The sequence below is a fragment of the Nylanderia fulva genome, unplaced genomic scaffold (assembly GCF_048542155.1).
Source record: "Nylanderia fulva isolate GAGA-0341 unplaced genomic scaffold, ASM4854215v1 Scaffold22, whole genome shotgun sequence".
NCBI classification, from domain to species: domain Eukaryota; kingdom Metazoa; phylum Arthropoda; class Insecta; order Hymenoptera; family Formicidae; genus Nylanderia; species Nylanderia fulva.
In genome coordinates, this window is record NW_028190285.1 from 1,617,138 (window position 1) to 1,638,801 (window position 21,664).

At 35.9% G+C, this 21,664-nt stretch overlaps 1 protein-coding gene across 2 annotated transcripts in view; it reads right to left on the reverse strand.

Moving 5' to 3' along the window:
• Positions 1 to 143: 143 nt before the first annotated feature.
• Positions 144 to 21,664, reverse strand: part of LOC114932642 (uncharacterized) — a 34,400-nt gene continuing 12,879 nt past the window's right edge. Inside the window, exons 2-14 of one of the 2 annotated variants that reach the window (XM_029304938.2) lie at positions 9,429 to 9,666; positions 9,027 to 9,135; positions 8,783 to 8,807; positions 8,506 to 8,686; positions 7,811 to 8,169; positions 6,978 to 7,047; positions 6,433 to 6,747; positions 6,124 to 6,268; positions 5,423 to 5,760; positions 4,565 to 4,675; positions 4,121 to 4,207; positions 858 to 1,451; positions 144 to 673 (exon numbers count right to left, since the gene is read on the reverse strand). In XM_029304938.2, the coding sequence (XP_029160771.2) occupies positions 506 to 673; positions 858 to 1,451; positions 4,121 to 4,207; positions 4,565 to 4,675; positions 5,423 to 5,760; positions 6,124 to 6,268; positions 6,433 to 6,747; positions 6,978 to 7,047; positions 7,811 to 8,169; positions 8,506 to 8,686; positions 8,783 to 8,807; positions 9,027 to 9,135; positions 9,429 to 9,666 (2,740 nt within the window). In that variant the 3' untranslated portion in view covers positions 144 to 505. The remainder of the gene's footprint in view (positions 674 to 857; positions 1,452 to 4,120; positions 4,208 to 4,564; positions 4,676 to 5,422; positions 5,761 to 6,123; positions 6,269 to 6,432; positions 6,748 to 6,977; positions 7,048 to 7,810; positions 8,170 to 8,505; positions 8,687 to 8,782; positions 8,808 to 9,026; positions 9,136 to 9,428; positions 9,667 to 21,664) is intronic. The other variant, XM_029304939.2, reaches the window with a different exon arrangement.

Genomic DNA, 21,664 nt, shown 5'->3' on the forward strand with positions numbered 1-21,664 from the left:
TCGCATTATTCCTGGACAACTTCTCGCAAAATTTCGTTGTATAAAGGGTGACAGTTATGTTTATGACTATGAAAATTTTAAAGTCGCTGAATTAACGTAGTTATAGTTAAACGTTATACATATAGTTAAGTCGGTAAACAAGATTAAGTATATCGTCGTTTTTATTTAAAAATTCAACATCTCGTTGAATTTTCTGTTAATATTCGTACATAGAGTCGCGATCGTAATAGATTACATTCAAAGATAAGGGACTACGTGGTAAATACTGGTCGTAAAACCTCGTCGATTAATAAGAATTAGCTCCTTCATTCCATTTACTCGGTGTATAATACGATAATAAATAAGATATAAAAAACACGTACCTGTGTGTAAAAGAACCTCACTAATAGAGGGAGCGCCGTTTTACTTATAATAAATGGTTAGCGTCGAAACGTGCAAAAATGTACAAAATTTACGAAGATACATACAAAGATTGTTCCTACATTTTCTCGACTCAATTACACTTTTATCGACTACTGTTCTCCGGATTCACTCTGATGGTGACTTTGTTGCTGAGAGCAGACGCGAGCTTTTCGACATTGCTCTGGAGAAGCTTGTTCGGCTCAGAATTCGTTGTACCGTTACTGGACGTCGCCGCATTTTCGGAAATAGTCTTTACGGGCGACTGATTTTCCTGAAATAAATTTACATTCATTATCTCGTCTTTCTAATTATAAGAGAGTACGTGATCAAATATGCGATTAAATAACTGTATAGGCTTTCAAACACATACATTTTAGGCAATAAAAAGATAAGAATAAGAAGATCATTAAAAATTATTTGATAAAGTAATTTTATTTATTATTTATATCGCTTACTGCTTCAGTCTTTTTTCTGAGGTTTGACCTCTGCAGGGTCGCGGCGAGCTCGTTCTGCAACCTGGACACGACAGGACTGTTGGCCGCCTCGTCGCCGTTTCTACAGTCGCGATTTGGCTGTTGTGGCAAGAATTCCAATCTGGATGGCTGTTTTGTTTCACCCTCGTACGCTCCTATCCTGACAGCCACTTTGCTGCCAGTAACAGATTTCGAGACCTGTGCGCCGTTGGTCGGCGAAACCGATGTAAGCGATGTCTTGGCGAATTCCGCGACGGGACTCGTCGCAGCATCCTTGGGGACCTTGCTTCCGGTACCAATATGGCGTGGACTTCCGTTCAAGGCGGGGTTCGTCACCGGAAAGTATGTCGGCGGTGGCTTCGGCACTGTGTTAGGTGTCTCCTTCAGTTTGAACGATTCGATACTTTGCATCTCCACCAAGTCATCGTTGTTTCGATTTTTCGAAGGAAGCGGAAGTGGAGGTGCCGGAGGAGGCATTGCAGGACTCATCGTTGTCGTTGTCGTCGTCGTCGTTGTCATCGCTGTTGTTGCTGTCATCGTTGTCGAGGTCTCATTCAGCATCCTTTTTTCTTGTTCCTGAAAATATAACAAAATGCGATTTGTTATTAGAATAAATTTATGAGTCAAGCAAGTTGGAATTATATTTAAAAATTAATATTTGACAAAAATAAAATTCAAAATTAAAACTACAGATAATTTATTAACGTGAAAATTATAAATTAAGATATGTTGATATTTTAAAACAGAATTTGAAATTTAAAAAAATATTTTTAATATATATTGTTATGAGATTATTAAATATTACATTCGATGTAGTGATAAATTGATTTTGCCAAGATCTTAAATTAAAATAATTTATACATGTTTACTAACATTGTAAGGCGTGATTGTGACCAACGCTTGTTTTTTTCTCATTGTGTCTGTTATATTATTCGTCTTCGAGATTTTCTTATCCATATTCGTGAACTCTTCAACTATATTTTTAATTACATATAATACTATAGCTATATAAATAATTTAATATGTTATGTATTTCATTCTTCACGTTTTTTCCGTGAATTGTTTCGTAATTAATCGTCTACTTCCTTTTACTTTCGTGCTTATTTCTGACGTACGATCATTATACAATATTATCTTCTGCTAAACTGCATACGTAAAATATTACTGACGTAAAAATCTTTGATATATATATGTATATCCTGATAATATATATATTTTCAAATAATTTTATGTGTTGCAGTTTCAATTAAATTAAAAAGAAGAAACTTTTCCTTTAATTCTTTCGACTTTCCTAAGGCAGAAATGTGACAATAGAGAAGTCTCTTTCACGACGAGGTTCGTGCCTCGACGAACATCCTCCGTTTTTCGTTACGGCATTTTGCGCGCATGAGGCCTTATTTTCCTCTAATTACGATTGCACGGTGACCTCGCGTTTTGCGGTATTTCGCAGGCCGCCGATCGCACGACACGACGCGACGATGAGCTACTGACTGAGAAACACGCGGCGAGAGTAACGTGCGTTACGTTGAGATGCTCTTATGTAAGACCCCTATTATTTTGCACGTTTGCCGCAATTCGTAGGAAACTATCCAAGCGAAGGAAAAGAAAAAGAAAAATGTGGCACACACACGAGACTCGCGTCGCGTTGCATATCACGTTGCATATATCACTCTCTTAAGCATAACGAATGCATTTTGAAGTCGCAATCTCGCGGCTACCGATTGTAGCGAATAAATCTAAGTGCTTCGATAACGACGATTAATGGACGATAAGAGGCGGCGACAAGCCACTAATCAGTCCCCTGGCTTTTGTAAAACAGCAAGTCGTCACTTGACAGCAGAAATGAGGAGACAGTGATTTATCTCTGTGATAACGAGATCACTTTAAAAATGTACATTTTATCTAGATTTATCTCCAGCTTTCATTTTTCTCTCTTTTAAATGAGAAACGTATTTTCATTGTTCGCGAAATTTAATTTATAAATATAGAGTTCTGTTAATAATTCGAAGGCACTTCGAATAATTTTAATATCGTCTCTGAACAATTAATCATTAATTCCTCACTAATTTTATTATTATCTTATCAGCATTATTATCAATGATAACTTTCACAGACATATCGTATAAAATATATTAAAAGTAATACGATCCACGCACACACGTTTGAATAATTAATAGCTAATTTACTAATACGTCGCTTCCGCAATTAGTCTTTAATTCACTCTCGAGTATATATTCTCTCTGTCGCGCGGTTATACAAGAACTGAAACGAAACGTCGTATATACGTGACTTTAAAAATGCAAACTACTCGCTATCTCTCGTCGTTTCAACAATACAACCGAGCGTCACGACCAATGTGTGCCTAACACAGGTATACAACAGGTGAATGTGACGGTGCGTCAGCATTACGCACACACACCACTATGTAATCTGCACGCCACACTGACGATGTTCCGGGATCTTCATAATTTCGTGTTCTTATCTGTTTGCACCAGTGTATCCTTGTATACGGTTGTGTAATTAAAAAGCGCGCTACATTCGAGCCTCCTGTTAGCTATGCTTCGAAAAATTCTTCAAAGAAAAAAAAACATTAATCCAAGACACAATTGCGATTTATTTTTTGGCGTCTTATTAAAGAAAATTAATTCTTCTCTGTTATATCATTTAATACAATCCGTTTTAATTGTTTTGTTAATTATAATTATTTTTTTTCTAAAAGTCATTGCGACCGGCATTACTTATGATTTTATGCATTTTAGTTTCTCTGTTTATCAAAATTCTTATATTAGCTTGATTCTTTGGAATTCATAATCTACATCGTTTCAACCGAATTTATTAATTTGATGAATTAAAAATTCTGTGCGTGTTAACGGTAAAACAAGAAATTTATCGATGTGCTGATCGTCTTTACAACGCATAACATGTTACTAATTGGTTTCAAAGATACGCTTATCACTGAAACAGTATACCAGACTGACGTCAGGTGGACTATTGTTATCGCATGAAAGTTAACACATATATTTCAGTTTCCGCGAAGCGAAATCGGCAAGTAAATTCACGAATTTTATTTTCAGAAAGTCTAATAAAAAATTATTCTTTATTTGCAATATATTTTAAAATTTTGACAGAATATTGGAGACATTTAACTCTCTCGCTCTGCTTCTCTCTTTTTCATATATTTTGAAATATAATTTATGTAATTTTAATAATAATATTCAGCTTATTTGCCAATTAGCTTTTCTTACCTTCTCAGGAACTTGATCCAAGGATTGCGCCTTTTGCTGAGCAGAGTTGAACATCTTTTGGTGTGCACGTTTAAATTCCTCCATCAGCTGCAAAACGAGTAAAGCGTTAATTTTATTGCAAAGCATTTTTAATGATGACTATCTGGTGAATGTAACCGGAATAAGTATGAATTCAAATATATTTATATATGCGCTGAATGAATTTACATGCAAATTTGTATTCTATTATTAATTCGCATAAGATCGCGTGGTTTTTCGTAATTTTTTGTAGATTTGCAAGTTGCAAAAAATATTTTTAATATTATACTTTTATCATATAAAATTTTAATTAAGAATTTGAGCAATTTTCGTAAATTATAGACATATTATAAAATTCCATAACAAAAATTAACTCTTGAATAATTAGACACTTATTATACACGTGCAAAATTATATGCAACTGACTTTATCGTGTGTCACTTTTTGTTCCTGCGACCTTAGAGATTCCACATTCTGAGGTTTGCGGATGTCCGTTTTTTCTTGTGACACTTCTGCTTTAGCGGCATTGTTCATCCTCTACAAAAAAAAAAAGAAAATAATAACATAATGCGTGACAATGACGAATGACCCACAATAAGCGAAATGCGAATAATCAATCACGAGATAAAGTACAAGTAATAAATATAATATGATGCTTTATAGAACATAATTTAAGTTCTAGACAGTTTTAACAACATATCTGACGTAGAAAATTAAAAAAAAATGTACAGTTGTTGAAAAAAATATAAAAATGGAAGATAATCTAAGTGTTGATTGGCAGCAAAAGATTAAACTTTTTATGGCATGTTATGTCAGTAAAGCGCTTTAAATCATTGATAATGTTAATATTTATTATCGCGATAACCATAAAAAGAAATGACATAAAAGATATGATATAGATAAGCAAATCGATCACAGATATCAATGTAAAACATCAAAGAACAGATTGAAAAATTATAAAGACATTCGAAAAGAGAAAGACATGGACCATCGTTAATATGACATATAATATGCGATAACACATACACACACACATAATAGAAATAAATTACAAGAACTTAATCTTCGATCAGACCTGACTTTAGATTTAATCAAAGTGACTTTTCGATTTCTTAATCGTCCACTTCTTCCTCCTATTAGAATTATAACCACTTGTGCTATGCAAATTTCGCGTCTTTTAATTTGCAATTTCGCGAGTTTTGTTCGCTTATTTCGGAATTAACATAGAATTAAAAAAAAGTATTAAAAATCTTTTTCCTTAACAACGTCGATCTATCTGCATACCTGCTGCGCTCGCCTCTGCAATTCTTGTGCGATGGCAGTGCTCAGATCAGTGCTGGCGATCGGCGACGTCCTGGCGACATCCTTGCGTGGCGTCGCGTATGCGGTCGTCGATGTCTCTGTAGTTTTGCTGATGACGCTGCTGGACCCACCGGTTGCCGATCCGTAAGAAACAGTTGATGCTGGTTCACAAGACGACGATGTCGATAGGGAGGACGATGTCGACGCGGAGTCTTTGCTGCAAGACGACTCGAGGCTCGATTCAGTTTCTGTCGAACCGGTACTGCCCATCGACATGGTACTGCCCATTTGCATGCCCATAGCGTTCATCGGTTTCGTCTCTGTAACGGTAAATAATATAATAACGGTGGTTGTCATGCACAAGACATTAGAAAAACATATTCCTCTTAAAATTAAAAATTAAATTTTTATGGTGTATATTAAATTAAATATATGCAGTTGCATTTATTAATAAAAAAATAAAATAAAAAATAGTTTAAAATAATGTTAGAGAAAATGGCAGAAATTTTTATATTTATTCATGTAAGGTAATAATTGCGTAGAGAGAAATATCTTTCAAGGTCTATATCTCTGAACGTATATAGGATTAATAGCGATGTTAGAGAATGCTCTTCAAGCTAGCAGTCGAGCGAATGCCGCGGCCAGTTATTATTCTAACGATGCTGCGAGAGAAGTCGTCAAACCTGCTGGCCATTTGTAAGGAAGCGGCGGCGGAGGTGCAGGTGGACAAACTGACTGATGCACCTCGACGGTCGTTATCGTCTTCCTCTCGGCCTCGCTCTGCCTCTGCAGGTCCGTCAATCGATTGCCGACCGCTTGGCCGTTCTCCTGGTGCAAAAATTATTCGCGATGCATTAGCAGAGTTCGCTTCGCATTTGAATCCACCGCATCAACCAATCGCGTTTTAACGAGCCAATATATAAGAAATGGCTCGTTGATAGAAAAATATTATAGATGCGCGGTGAACTTGACGGATGTGCAAATTTCCTTACTTTGGAGCCATGGTACATGGGCAAGTCGTCAGCTGGTCCGTCATAAATCACGTCCTGCTGTTGCCTCGCGTTATCTCGTCGATAGGCCAGCCGTCGATTCGCCTCGTCTCGCGGATTGGCATCGAAATCGTGCACCTCGTAGTCAATCCTGGGCGCGACCGGATCGTAAAGCGGCTCGTTGTCGATGTCGTCCTCGTAATTGCCGCGCGAGTTGAAGTGATACTGTCCACCCGGTATAGGCCGGTGATTCTGGTTCGAGCTCTGATTAACACGAATCACGGTCGTGTTATTTGGTTTTCGCGACCATTCCGGCGCCTAGAAAGCGGTCAATTTAGATTCCAATATAGGAAAAAACTCTTGCATGCCTTCTTGTCTTATATTTTAAACAATAAAATAAAGTTTGTACTTTCGAGCTCCGATGCGTGGAAAGTGGAATTTATAATTTACGCTCATTTTCTCCCAAATGAGCTGTTTGGGAGATGATTTTTATTGGAAGTCTACGTTGCATTGATTATGTATGTATGAGATATTTTAAGCGCCTTTACCTGATCCACGTGTGCCCACTCCGAGGAGGAACTGCAGCTACTGGTCGACAATGCGAGAGGACAGCATATCCTAGAACGGCACCCGGAAATGTGAAGCGGGATTTATATGCAAGTACGTGTTCTCCGGGCTAGCGATTATGCAAGTTATGAGTCTGATTTCTAAAGAGCAGAATTCGCGGGAAGCGCATTTTTACATGAGACGTACCCCGGGGAATTGAACAAATGTTTACGTAGCGGCAAGGAATTTGAGCCGTGACCGACTCTACGTTATCGAGTGTCCTATTAATGGACCGACTTTCTCCCGATGTAAATTCATTGATGGCATCCGATAACGGTCGCGAGCAGCGAGAGAGATATGTAAATATCTATCTAGCTAGCGAAAGTATCATGGATAGTATCCAGATTCGCGCGAGGAAAAAAGATAAACAATAAATGCATCAAGTGATCAGAGAGAGTAACATTTCTGAAAAATCTATACATTTACATGCGTATTAATCGTTTTACTTGTTAAAAAAATTTCGAGATAATTACTCGAAGAGTAATTATTGCTTATTCTGTTTTTAACCCTTAGTCCCGCTCATGGGTTGTTTGCGTCTTTGCGTTATTTGGATCAGTAAAAACGCTTTAAAAAATCTGAAGAAATTCATGAAGCTTCTTGCAACCTTCAACTTGAAGTCCCAATCATAATATTTCGATAAAAATTATTTTTTTATATAGTTTGTTATTAAGAAATCAAGTCGTCACAGCGAGCACAACAATCTCACCGCGGACGCAAACGACCCATGAGTCGGAACTAAGGGTTAAAATTGCGAACGTTATAAATCATTGCTCACCTGCCGTTTCGGTTGCAGGCGTCGTCGCGCGGATACCGCTGATGCCTGCAATCGTGATGATGATGCTGTGGCGAGGGCGGCGCATTATTTTGATGCTGAGACGGCGGACTCGCAGCCACAACGCTAGACGTCTCGGAGTCGTAGCCGCTGGAGCCGCGCGTCCACAGCGGCTCGGGGCAGTCGTAAAGATGATTGGGTACCGCGGGTCGTTGCACCACGAGGTCGAGGATCGCCGAACTGCGCATCACCTCGATGGCCCGCTCGAATGGCAGATCGGTGAGCCGTTGCCCGTTGCACCAGATTATTACGTCGCCCGCCTTCAGACCTGCAGCTCGCGCAGGTCCACCTTCTCTCGTGCCCTAAATATTTTTTTTTGTGTTTTTAGATAAATTTAATTTTTTCCCCGAGCAGATTTAGCTTCGAAACGTCAATTCCGAATATAGATTTGGATACAAATCTTGTTTCAATTAGTTGGGTAATTTTACGTTATTCTATTTTAATCTCAATATTAATTAAACAAGGGACACAATATTACATATATATATGATTATTTCAATTTAAAATAAAAGAATGTTTTTTTAGAACCTTGATTTTTTAAATCGAAGGAAAATAAATTTGCAGTGATAAAGCAAAAGTCTCGAGAATGCCAGTTGCTTCCATGTGACATAATTGCGTTAAATTAGGATGTTATTAACCTGGACAGTGAGACCAGGTACAATGCCCCTGCAGACACCGCAACCTAGACGACCCTTCTCGCCGACGAGAATCCGAATCCTGACTTCTGTGTTCGGCACGTTACCTAAACCCGTTTCGTTGTATTGCAGTTGTTGCTGTTGTTGCTGTACCATGTGCCAGGTAACCGGATCGTTCGGATTGCTTTACGAATAATAAATGATTTTTGTAACGAGAGGATGAGTCGATCGAGTAAGACACGTACAGTTCGTGCAGTTTTAATTAAGTATTGATACTTACTCCTTTACAGGTATCATCCCCACGCCTGCAATATAAATCGAGAGCTATAAATTCTCGCGTTATCAGCAACGAGATAGAGATTATTTCGCGAAGGCCGCGCGCGCGTATTACTATATTATTAATTATTTTTTTCTCGAATCACGAAGAGTTAATCTCTCTACGAAGAATAGATTTACGTTCGTAAGTAAGCAATATTGTATCTCGCGATATAGATAATAGATTAAGATAGAGACGAGATAATTACTTCGAATTTTGAGGACCAAGACTTGCTGATTTTTTGCCAGAAGCGCGACTTCCTGATGAACAGCATCCTCCACCGGGTAACCGTTCACCCTTAAAATCTGATCTCCTACCTGAAAGTGACAATTAAAAAATTAAACCATTTCATTTTTTAAACAAAATATCAATATTAATTAATATTAGCCGCATATAATTATCATTAAATTTATTCTTGACTAACAATAAGTATTGTATCGAAAAAACTCACAGATAAAGAAAGGGATGTTAAAAAAAATCTAAATAATTGTGTTTTGGATAATAGCAAATGGATATATATATATATAATATGAAAATATATAATTATGGAAGACAATATATATATAATTATATAATGGACAAGATATATAATGATGAAAGCGCTAAATACCCTTAATCCATTTCTGAGAGCCTCGCCTCCTGGTTGGACATCGCTGACGTAAAATCCGGCGGCGTATTCGCGTCCACCCCGTAAGGAGAATCCGAAGCCGGCGTTACCGCGACGTCTCAAACGTACGTTCCTAGTCACGCCGATGACGGCCATCCTGCCGCCTCCTGCCGGGTTCCCAGGACCTCCACCGGTCGATGATCCCGTGCCAGCGTTTGACGCGCTGGAGGAGCCACCCGACCTGCAGTGCCGTAAAAAGGACACGTATATATAAATAACGTCATTCCGTACTCCGAAGCTGAGCAAGCTCAACGTGAATTTTTATCTCCTTCAAGATCCTTTAATTAAATTCAAAACACCCGAGAGAAATTTCAAAGCTATATAAATTAAATAATATAATCCCCTCTTTCATTTCAACTCGCGACATATTTTTCAGAGATGTTCGGGTATTTTTTGTTCCATGAATTTTGTATGAAATATTTTATTCAAATCTATGTCTTGTCTCTTCTCCAGGGCTACATTTTCTCGTCGACGCGGCTATATCTGTCCGTGTCGCTGTGACACCGTCGCAGTCTTATTTTATCCTCCGCGAGTAATTGTCTCGCAAAGATCCTCATTTTCTCCCCGTCGCTTCGACGGGCGAATGAGCGAGCGAGCGAGCGACTCGGTACCTTTGTTCGGCGTACTCCGCCGACCTTTTTCCACCGCGCTGTAAAATTAATGACCACACCTGGCGCAACCGGCACTAGGAAGGAAGGCGAGAGGAAGCGAAGATAGTAGCAATCGGAGAACCTCTCGACGAGGTGGAGAGAGAGAGAGATCTCGCGTAGGAATTCCGCAGTCTCTCGAAGAGAAAAGAGGAAGACCGAGAATGACTCGAGGAGAGGTGAAGCTGGAACCAGGGACACTTGGTTAATGATGCCGCGAATCCATCTTCCCTTGGACATTGAAAAGACCGTTGTTGTGTACAACACGGTGCGGCAAAGTGTAGGACACGGAGATGACACCCGGGTAAATGACAGTCATTAGCAGGAGTGAGAATATGCTCCAGAATGACTTTGCCCGGGCCGTAAAAGCCTTGCGAAGGGTTTTCCCTCCTTGACACCCTATATACCTGTGTCGCACCGAGAATACTTGAAGAATGAAACTTTACTTTGCATTACGCGTCTCCTGAATTTTTCGTGAACTTAGAATGTGAACCCGTGAGAATTCTCGAGGAAATCGGGCAGATTACGTTCGGTCGTGGGATACTAACTATTTTATTCCGCGCGGCCACTGACATCAAGTATTCTCGGAATGCGCATATTCAGTAATTACATAATAATAGCGTGGGATAACGCGATTATTTTAGCGCTTCTTAATCGCGTCTCTTTTTATGTAATGGGATTTGGGCGCCGCTCCTCGACGACGAAGACGACGGAACAGCTGCGCGCTGTCAAATTGCCGCGTCGTGGATCGCCGGAAGAATCTATTATGCAATCGCCCGCGAGAAAGAGAAAAGGGAGGAGGACAATGGATGCACGTGGTGGCATTTCCGCGACAACGAACTCGTCCATACGGAAAGACGTACCGTTACGATCGTCGATATCGCTGTTTGACGATCGAGTCCCAAAAGTGTTACGACTACAAGGCAAACGTCTCTCGCATACACCTTTTCTCCAGATCTGCTCGGGTGACCCACCCGTGTCACGACCGATCGCGATCGTACTACGTCACATTCACGTATTAATGCGGCACTCGATGTTCCGTTCACGAATTATGTTAATTCCTCGTCGCTCCCAAGACTACGACGTCGATGTGTGAAACAGTTAACGGGAGGAATTTCAACGATAAAATAGGATGGGACGAAGAAATCAGTTCGATACATTTTTGGTACGTAAATCTATTTAATTTATTGTTAATAAAAAAGATCGATCGAGGTTGTTGAATATTTCCTCAGTATTGTTCCTGCTCAGTTGAAAAATTTGTGTTAAAAATTTAATAAATATACGTCCCCGGTCCACAGAATTTTTGTGTTTTAATATAATAAGGATATGTTAAATAGTGACACGAATACTGTGTTAATATTTGAACATAAAATAAATGCAAATTTCAAGTAAACTTGAAATTAATTTTATGTAAGATTAACATAGTTTTAATGTAAAACTTAACTAAAAAAATGGTAATTTTACATTTTATCGTCCCCACTTATAAAATAAAATCAACATTATTTTCTGTAAATTTTAACAGATAAATCTTGTCACTAATAATATATGGAACATATTTATTGTGTAAAATTAAAAATAGGTGCATATTGTATTATTTTCACTTTTTTCTCAGTTGTTTTAATAATTTAACATATGAATATATTAAATATTTAACACAAATAACGGAGACCATTTTTAACAAAAAAAAAACACAAATTTTCCAACTGTGATGGATATAAATTACGATGTGCTCCAAGTAGCATGATTGAATTTGATATTCGAATTCTGATCATGCACATGTAAACGCAATAATAACAGGACACGTGTGAATCGTCGAATTATGGATTCCATCCGCGTCTTATGTTAATCATATCACGACGAGTTCGGATCGACTCGAGAAAGCCAGCAATGAGCATATCCGAGAAATGCATTTTGCATGATAATATGAATGTGAGAAATACTTTTTCTTATATGCTACGAAATAATATTACATTATTAAGCTATTCTCTTATATACCGTGTTATCTCATAATTACTCTACTTTCTTCATCTCTCATCTAAGATTGTGCGCAATATTTTAATTATTATTATTATTTATGCATATGCATTATGGTAATAGCATAAGTCACGAAAGATGTAAGGAACGTCCAGCTTGCCGACAATGCGGAGAAAGTTGATGTAAGCTTGCAAAGAACACGAAAAGGCACGCCCTAACGAATGTTCTCGTCCTTTCGACTCTCATGACTGTTCCTCTGATTCGTGGCTTGTTGTATTGCAAATGAGAGGTCTTTAACATTTTTATTTTCTCTCTCTCTCTCCAAAAAAAAGTAATTAGAAGGAAATAAAATTTTATTTCTTCCGGCCTCTTTGATTCTTATTCACATTTAATGAGTTCTCTTACAGACTCAAAAAAATCTCTATATATCATATTTTAATAAGCTTTTAATTTAATTAAATATGCATTTTTTACCAGGGGTCTACGCACTCCAATAGATGTACAAATTTGAGTAAGTAAAAAAATAATAGTAGACAGTAGATAGAAAAAACAATAGTAGTCAATAGATAGAAATAAAATTAATAGTGTTTAATGTAAAAATGTGGAATTTATTATTATTTATTACCGTTTTAGCAATAGGTATACACTTGTTTAAAGTGTGGTATAGACTCCTTGATTTTTTAATTTATTTTATTAATACACAAACACATATTTTAAAAAATGGAAAATTTAATAATTATAAAATTTGACAAAGGTAATAAGATTCTCACGGAAAACTTTAGAAAAACAGTTTAATAATCATCGAGAAGTTTAAGAAATCGTTACATTGTATTATTCGTAGCAACCTTTTTACGGGTTAACCTCAGGAATGCTAGAATGAGATATAGTGTTGCCGCGAGTCTCATAGCTTCTAACTTTAGAACTGGTAGCAAGCAGTCGAACCAGAAGTTGACAAATTGTTGCCAGACGCGTTTAAGGTACCGCTGGCGATTCGCCTCTCGGTCTCCCGCAACCATATACCAGTATTCTCTTATGGTTAATCTCTCCACGAACAGATTATTACTTACATCTATAACGCGGCGAGATGTATTGATTTTTATGTAACAAAATTGATAATAAGCCATTCAAGAATGTCACGGTAATTTCTCTTTAAAACTCGTTGCTTTTCAAAAGAAGAATCCTCTTCGACCAGTTTTATGAATGAAAAGACCAGTCTTCAAACGAGTTTGCATTGCGCAATATGACAAATATAACAGTCAAAAAATATCCTACATTCTCCTCGGATCTTCATTAAACCTGCCCCAAATTAAAAAAAAAAAACACCGGCGTAATAAAAATAAAGATATTATATATATACAGAGAAAATTTTCTCTTAGAATTTACTTTGAAAATCATAATAATTTTACTATGTACATAGTAAAATTAATCAAACATATTTTATATTTTATTATGCGGTAAATATTAATCAGAGAAACTTTTATAAAATTCTTCCAATATTGTCCCATGATTTTCAGGGTAAATTCTAAGAGAAAATTTTCTTTGTGTAGAAATATTTTATATAGAAAGTATTTTTCAAATGTAAAAGGATATTAATTTGTCATTATTTTCTCGAATCTCATTGCATATATATATGGTTCTATTTCATATATTTCCAAGTTTTCGAATATTATTATTACTCTAATTCTCTTTTAGAACTGTTCCAGTTGGCTCACAGATTATTATGATAGCCACGCTTCGATGCTTTGCAACTGGAGCAACTATAGACGTGATTGGAAGCGGAACACATGTTACGTACAAGTTATATGTTACAACAAATTATATGTTCAAATATTATTTCTTTTCTCTATCATCTGAGTCGCAGATTTGTTCCAGTTTCATGATATCGATTTTACGAAATTTATACACGTCATTCATCTACTATTAGCTCCTCGAACGCGGCGAAACACGTATAGTATACTATATCGTACGACCATTGTGCACTTCATGATAATGCAAATTTCGCTCGTTACAATGGCAGTATCGATTCGTTGCATCGCCATTTTATGAAGTAAAATTCATTTTCGTCACGGCCGAATTGCCGGCTTAACTGTGCATGGCCGGCGTCTGGAACGGCGTAAAGTCGCCCAGGGTAAGAAAAGAGATACGGAAGAAATCGGGCGTGTTTCGCGTTTCTTCCCTTCACGCGCGACCGGACACGTTCCATTCGATCCGGAGAATCCGCGTCTTTGATAGATCGATTTACTTGCGCGCTCTGGTCGTTGATCCGCACGAGGGTTTTGCGGTTTTGCGATCATCGACCCCCAAGGGTCACGGATTCGTATGTCACACACACGCGATCGTAGAAACGGGAAAGGAAAAAAAAAATAACAACCCTTTAGCCATGATTAATGATCGATTGAGCGAAACTCAATCATGGATAAAGTCAGAGTGAATGTTCGATAATTAAATGTGCACATTTCTCGATAGTCTTCAATTCTCTTTCGATGCGTTATTATTTCTGTTAAAAATGACGAGCACATCTACGCGTATATCGAAGATATTTTCTTAAGATGGGATTAGAAAGCAAGAAAAGTGATGTTGACCACGGCCGAGCCGACATCCGTCGTCGATGATAAATCGTGCGGAATATATCGATCATAGGGAAAGTCTCCGTCGTAAACCGGGTGGGAAAAAAGGCAAACGAAACGGCTCGTTTCCGGGATTCTTTAGATGCGTTAACGATTTACGAGTATCGTTACAAGTTTCTTTTCTTCATTCGTCGGCTGATGAGTGAGAGAAGGAAAAAGAGAGAAAAGAGACGGCGAGGAGAGAAAAAAAAAACAACGCTCACGAAGCTTATTGCCGTGTTTGCGGTGAACGGTAACGGTGATCATCTCATCCTGGCAGTAAAGTTTCGAACCGTCTCTCTACTATACTCTCGACTCGTCTCGGTATCCGGCCACTCGGATTTTAATGCGGCATACAATGTTGATAAAATGGTAAATCATTTTTTTCGTCGCGATTAACGGGAACATTTGCGAACCATGCGAAAAGCGATAATTTCCGCGATTTCACCCTTGGCATTCCTCTTTTCCGAATACCACTTCATTTTTACCTCCCTCGTTAGAAAAGTGTATTTTCTCATGAGGAGTTAAATTAAGTTTTTTTTCTCAAATTTTAGACAAATTAAAAAAATGAAACTTGGTGGATATTTCCTTTCTATTTTTTTTTTCAAGGAGGGATAAGAGTATGTATTTATATACATGTATAAGAAACTCCCTTAATTTTCGACAAAGCATTATCTCCTAAAATTTTTCGCAATTATTTAGATACGCCTTGTATATTCTAAATTCAAATTCGAGAACTAAAAGATACTTTATCGATGCGATTTATGCTTGACTTTAGCATTGATGTTTTGATTATCCCCCTGCATCATTTATACACGGAGAGAATTTTCTCTCAGAATTTACTCTGAAAATCATGATATCGTAGGATAATATAGCATTGGAAAAATTTTATAAGAATTTTTCTGATCAATATTTACCACCATAAAAATATTAATATGTACATAAAATTAATGGAACATATTTTATATCTTATTCTAGTAGATATTAATCAAAATAATTTTATGAATATTTAGATATATACACAGGATGTTTTTAAGTCTAGAGGAAGAAATGCCCACGCGATATTATTTCCTACAGACGATTATTAGTTTAATGAGAATACACGCATGCACTGCATGTGCATTTAATCATGGCCATTTCATCAATCAGAGAAGATTGGAAAACACTGGACTGCGCGGACGAAAGATTTATTATAGAATCGCTCGCTATCAGATGGAATTGCGATGATTTTTACCGAGCTACTTGCGGGTAATTGCATAATGTTACACCTTATTAAGACTGAGCTAAGACCGTTCCGCGAAGAAGCATGTGGGTTACACAACGGATATTTGATTCCGCGGTGTTCCATTCGTTCGTCACGTAAGTCCGCCTATCTAAAGTACATCGCAATTTCTTATTAAGTCTGCGTTTTTAACAATTAAAATAACACCTAGCGGTGACGCGACACGCTTGTCTTTTCCGGGACTTTCTTTCCGTTTCGTCCGGGAGAATGCAGGATGGAGAACTTTTTTATGTATCGAGAAAATTCAGTAAAGTAAGCAAAAGTGGGTCGAGCAAAAAAGATATATATACAGCGATCTGCGCGAACGATACGTTTATTAACTTGTTGTTGGTATACTAATTAACTCGTAACTAGCAACAAAATAAATATTCGTGATAAATGATTCATCTGCGCTGCAATTTTCATCAACAATTTATCTCGCAATCCTAGGTGTTTAATTTTATTTTCTCGACACAAAGTGTGTCATGATTATGTTTACGAATGTCAATATATAAAGAGTGTCTTATAACCGCTGTATACAATATTTTATAATAGCATATTACGAATGTTAAAGTCAAAATTATTATATCAAAAGTTTTCTAAAATGTCACAATAATTACAAGTAAAGCTGACTAAATCGCATGTTAAACTTATAATTCATCTATTATATATTATTAATAAAATTTATTATATATTATTAAATTCTATTATGTATTATTAATAATATATATTATTATTAATATTACAACAGTAGTAATATTAATTTTTATCAGTTATACTTTTATTTTTTTAATTTCTTTTTTGTGTGTCAATATCATTTATAATGTAAAGTAGTAATTTGCTTGACAAATTAATCACTAAAACACAATGAATCTTTAATAGCTACGTAAAAGTTTTATAATTCTGCTTTAAAGAATAATTCATTATCGTGACAGCAGTTATAAGTGTATTATTTGAAGAATCATGTAATTTTTTTTTATACTCACATATTAAAAAAACGTATTTAAATAAACTTTTTATTATTATTATTATTATATATATATCTTTTTTCAAATAATTATTATATTACTTTATCTTTCTTGGCAAATTTCCAAAGTTATATGTTTCATATATTTCAAAATATTCAATCGAGCAAGATTAATCGTTATGTTAGACACTATAACGAATTCATAGAACGAAGTGAAAATGTACTATACAATCTATTCGTGAAAAGTAATTTACGATGCAAAGAAAAAGAATATTCTATTACGAATGTTTATTTCGTGACGGCGGCAGCAACGAATTAATACACTGCTACATTTGCAGTGTACGTACATATGTATATGTCACAGAGAAATGTGTGACGTAAGTATATAGTATAAACATACATACGAGCCGACAGGCAGCAGCGCGTGACGCTCCGGACATCATCCCGTTATTATCCTTCGAAACACGACAATTCTCTATAAACCATTCGCACTTATTTCAAGCTACACGAGCAATTGAGTCTCGCAATTAACAATTCGTAATTTATCTATTTATCAAACTAGATATTTCGTACGATTTATCTATATGAAATTGGAATTGGAATCGTAGAAAATAGCAATTATAAATTATGAAACACGTTTTGTTGCGATATTTAGAGCGATAGTTATCATTGTAATGTTTAGATTCCTTCATTTTCGGATTGAGAGCGCGAAATAATATACACGCATTCGTGCACTTTGGTAATACTAAATTAGAGCTCTCTCCAATTTTACCGAAACTTTACAATATTATAAATTTTACAATATTGCGTATTTTTGTGCATAACATGAATCTGTTAATTAAGATTGTTACTCTCAAGTAGGAAAAAAATTATAGAAGGTTTTACTCTCTGTGGGGGACTGGATTTTAATTTAATTTATATATAGATTCGTGTTTCATGCACAAATAAAATTTCAATATTATTAGAGCATCGGCTTTATTCGCGTGAAAATATGATTGTTAAAACCCGAGTTAAAAGTAACGCGAGTGTAAGTGTTCGAAGCTTTTACGAGGATGAGGCCAACCATGGTGAATAATTTAATTATTAATTTTATTATTTAAATTTTACAAATTTTTGTAAAAAATTTTATAAAAAACAAAATGATTATTTGCATTGTGTGTTTTATTCGATTTATTAAATAGATTTTTAATTTTATTTTTACTTAAAAAAAATAATTTTAAAATAATTTTTTTAATTAAAATTAAAATTAAATATCTATTTAATAAATCGAATAAAAAAAACTCAATACAAATAATAATCATTTTATTTTTCTAAATATCAATACTTTATATTTTATTATGTAATTTCGATTATTTATATTTTATAGATTACAACTCCTCTGTTGCACATCGTACCAGTGAGTCTCATCAATTTTTAATTTAATTTTAGGTAATAGTTTTGTGAAAATTATGTATGAGAGAGAGATCGCAAAATATAAAATTGTATACATCTTGAAGACACAAGATAATAATATTTATATACCGTCAATGTATATGACGATATCATTTTTTGTTTAACACACTTATTTTATTACGTGATTCAAGACGATTCACATCATATAATCTGTCTGCGTTGTACACATATTTTTCCGATGGAGAATAATACCGCGCGCTTATTAGGGACATAATAAATTCGCAATCAAACACATCATTGACTTTGTATCTTTTTTGACTTATGAAACGGAGGATTCACTTTCACACGATGGAAAGCGCGGTAGATCATATCTGCGGATCAATTTATACCGCGAGCTCTATCGCGGATAATTAAAATCTTCTAGTTATCTCAATCGTTATATCTGGACGACGTTACACATGCGTTCCATACTCCCATAATTGCCAGATTTTTATCGAGCCGCGAACGCCATAAATCGCGGATGCTCATAATGATAGTTTCGAACTATAGCGAGAGAGCGAATCTCATCTCTCGTAAACTCTTGAAAATAAGTCAAAGGGTAATCTTCGTTGGATAATATAAGCTTTGATAAATTTCTACGAGATATTTTTACCATTCTTGTAATAATAAAGCTGCTTATATCTATATCGAAACCAGATTAAATTTCAACAAATTTATTACATTATTTCATGATACGAATAAATGATAGGAAGAGATAATTCAATTTGAAAATGAATCGAGCAAGCGAGATGATATTCGTATTCATTTGTATTCCTGTAGTAGACACATGGATACGCGTGTAAAAAGTATGTGTGTGTATTTCGAAGAGATCGATGTGTGTCAGCAGGTCAGTGACACGTATCAGTGGCAATGATATCTCTTCGACATTTATGTAGCTGCCGAGCACAAAACAACTATCATTTGACAGACCATCAATTATCCAATATAAGTCTGTTGACTTTGCGACAGAAAGACAATTAATTCTTTTATCTTTTTCACTTCCTTAATTTAATTAGCTTCCTTTTCAGAAATTTATATAATTATTTTTGCAATTCAAATAGTTCTCTCTATATTAGCCTATAAAAGTTATCAGAATTTTATTATAAATTGACAAAAATAATTTTAAACTTTTTTATATTGGACAATTTTTGAATACCAAATATTTTTGGTACACATTTTATTTGAATATATTGGAAAATAAATGTTTATACATATATTTTATAATTAATTTTTCCAAGAATTATGACGAATTATTTGTCACGACGATATATTGCGATAAATGTTGCACCATTTATCGAGATGTAATAAAGGATTAATATAATGTCACCTTCGCGCAATGCATCTCTCTCTCTCTCTCTCTCTATTACATACTATGTTATGTTTCATTTAACATATGGTATATATATGTCGTCAAAGTGACGGACACATGTCGCTTAAATTGACATGCAATTTTGCGGCTTAATTGTGCGGTTCGGTATCAAAAAAAAAAAATAACATCTGTTATGTCGTAAGCAACCGCAAAGCCGTTGGCGATTTCGTAGTTATTCAGCATACTTTTTTGCATTCAGTGTTCACCTGCGAAACGGATTATTCGTGATACATGACCGAGAAACCATCTTCTCGAACATAATTAAACCGCTCGTTGATTAATCGTGTGATTTTTTCCGATTTCAGAAGCATGCATTTGGTTTTTTTTTAAAGCGCGCGCGTTCAGAAACTGTCTAATTACTGTCTGAAATTAACTTGAAAGTAAAACTGTGCCGAGCGAGCTAGCTCAGAGCACGCTCGAATACAATGGCATGATTACGCGTATAATGATTTATCTCAAATTTTTTCCACGTGTAAGCATAAGCGCGATTGCTCCCGTTTCTCTCACGTTAATTGCCGTCCTTTTGCAGCCTGCAACCGACTTCGGCACGATCCGTTGCAAGCACATTGCAGGCGAGCACTTCGCTAAATTGCGAACCACGAAAACTAAAATCAGGTTGCAAAACTCTCGCGAGATGATAATAACGCCCGGCTTTTGAATTGCAAAATTACATTATGGCGAGCATTCAAGGCTAAATGCGATTGTTCGACTTTTGTCTCATAACAATTTCACATAATTTCCTTTTGTTTCATAAGTTCGATATTAGTTGAATAAAACTCATAATTATAACATCTGCAAAAAGTAAAACAGATGCTTGATGATATATATTTAAAATCAGTTATATATTTTTTTAAATATAAAATAATTTTTATATATCGATCTAAATATTAATAAAATTTATGACAATTATCAATATTAATAATTCATATTTGTAATTGAAGATAAACGGGTGCATCGTCCGGTCAGAAGGCTTTCTAACGTCATTTTAACCGCATTAGTCGGGCATAATATTTTGTTCCACGAAACTATCCAGGAAACGCGCGATTATCAATTCTATCGGAGGTTTTCACCCGCGAGGACGTTTTTGCGGGTGAAAGTCGAAAATTCGCAAGGCGAAAAAGACACGCTTGACTAAACGCTAAATTGCACTCCGCGCGACACTGTCGCCGAAGGCAGCATACCTGCTGTGAGAAGATAAAGTAATGTTAATCTGCAACCCGTTGCATTACGCTTGTTAGCTAATCGGTTAATTATTTCCCGCGGGGCGAAATATTGTAATAAACCGTAAGCAATATTTTATCCAGCATATTACTAAAAGAAAACATTAAGAAAAATCATTGATTAATTTAATTAATTATTATTTAATCATTAATTGAGTATTTAAAATTAATTATAATATACGAATTATTTTTATCACACGACAAATCTCAGAATAGAATCTTGCTTGTAATATTTTTAATAAAAAAAAACTGATTTTATGCGTTGCACAAGCACGCCTGTTCAAGTCCAAAGCCATAATATCAGACACTGTGACTGATTGTGAGAAGAAATCAAGATTCCAAAAGGGTTAATCAACATTGCACAATTAACGGAAGCCTGAATTCTCCTTCGCGTAATAGCCGACATACCTTAATTCGAACATTACCGCCTAGATTTCTATCGCGCATATAAGGAAAGGAAAGTTTTCAGGCGTCAATTCGTTAATCCATGTCCCTCGCGAGCGGCAGGTAGAACGTATATGAAGCCTTTGAATAATACGTAGCGTGGGTTTATGAACTCTTGACGTTACATAATGTTCTGCACCTTATGCGTGTGCCAATATCTATTTACTCTATACAGTCGAGCGTACATTATACGTACAATCGCTTGCAAGACTTCGATTCAACATCAGATTCTAGATCTATTTTCAAGATCAATGGCTCCA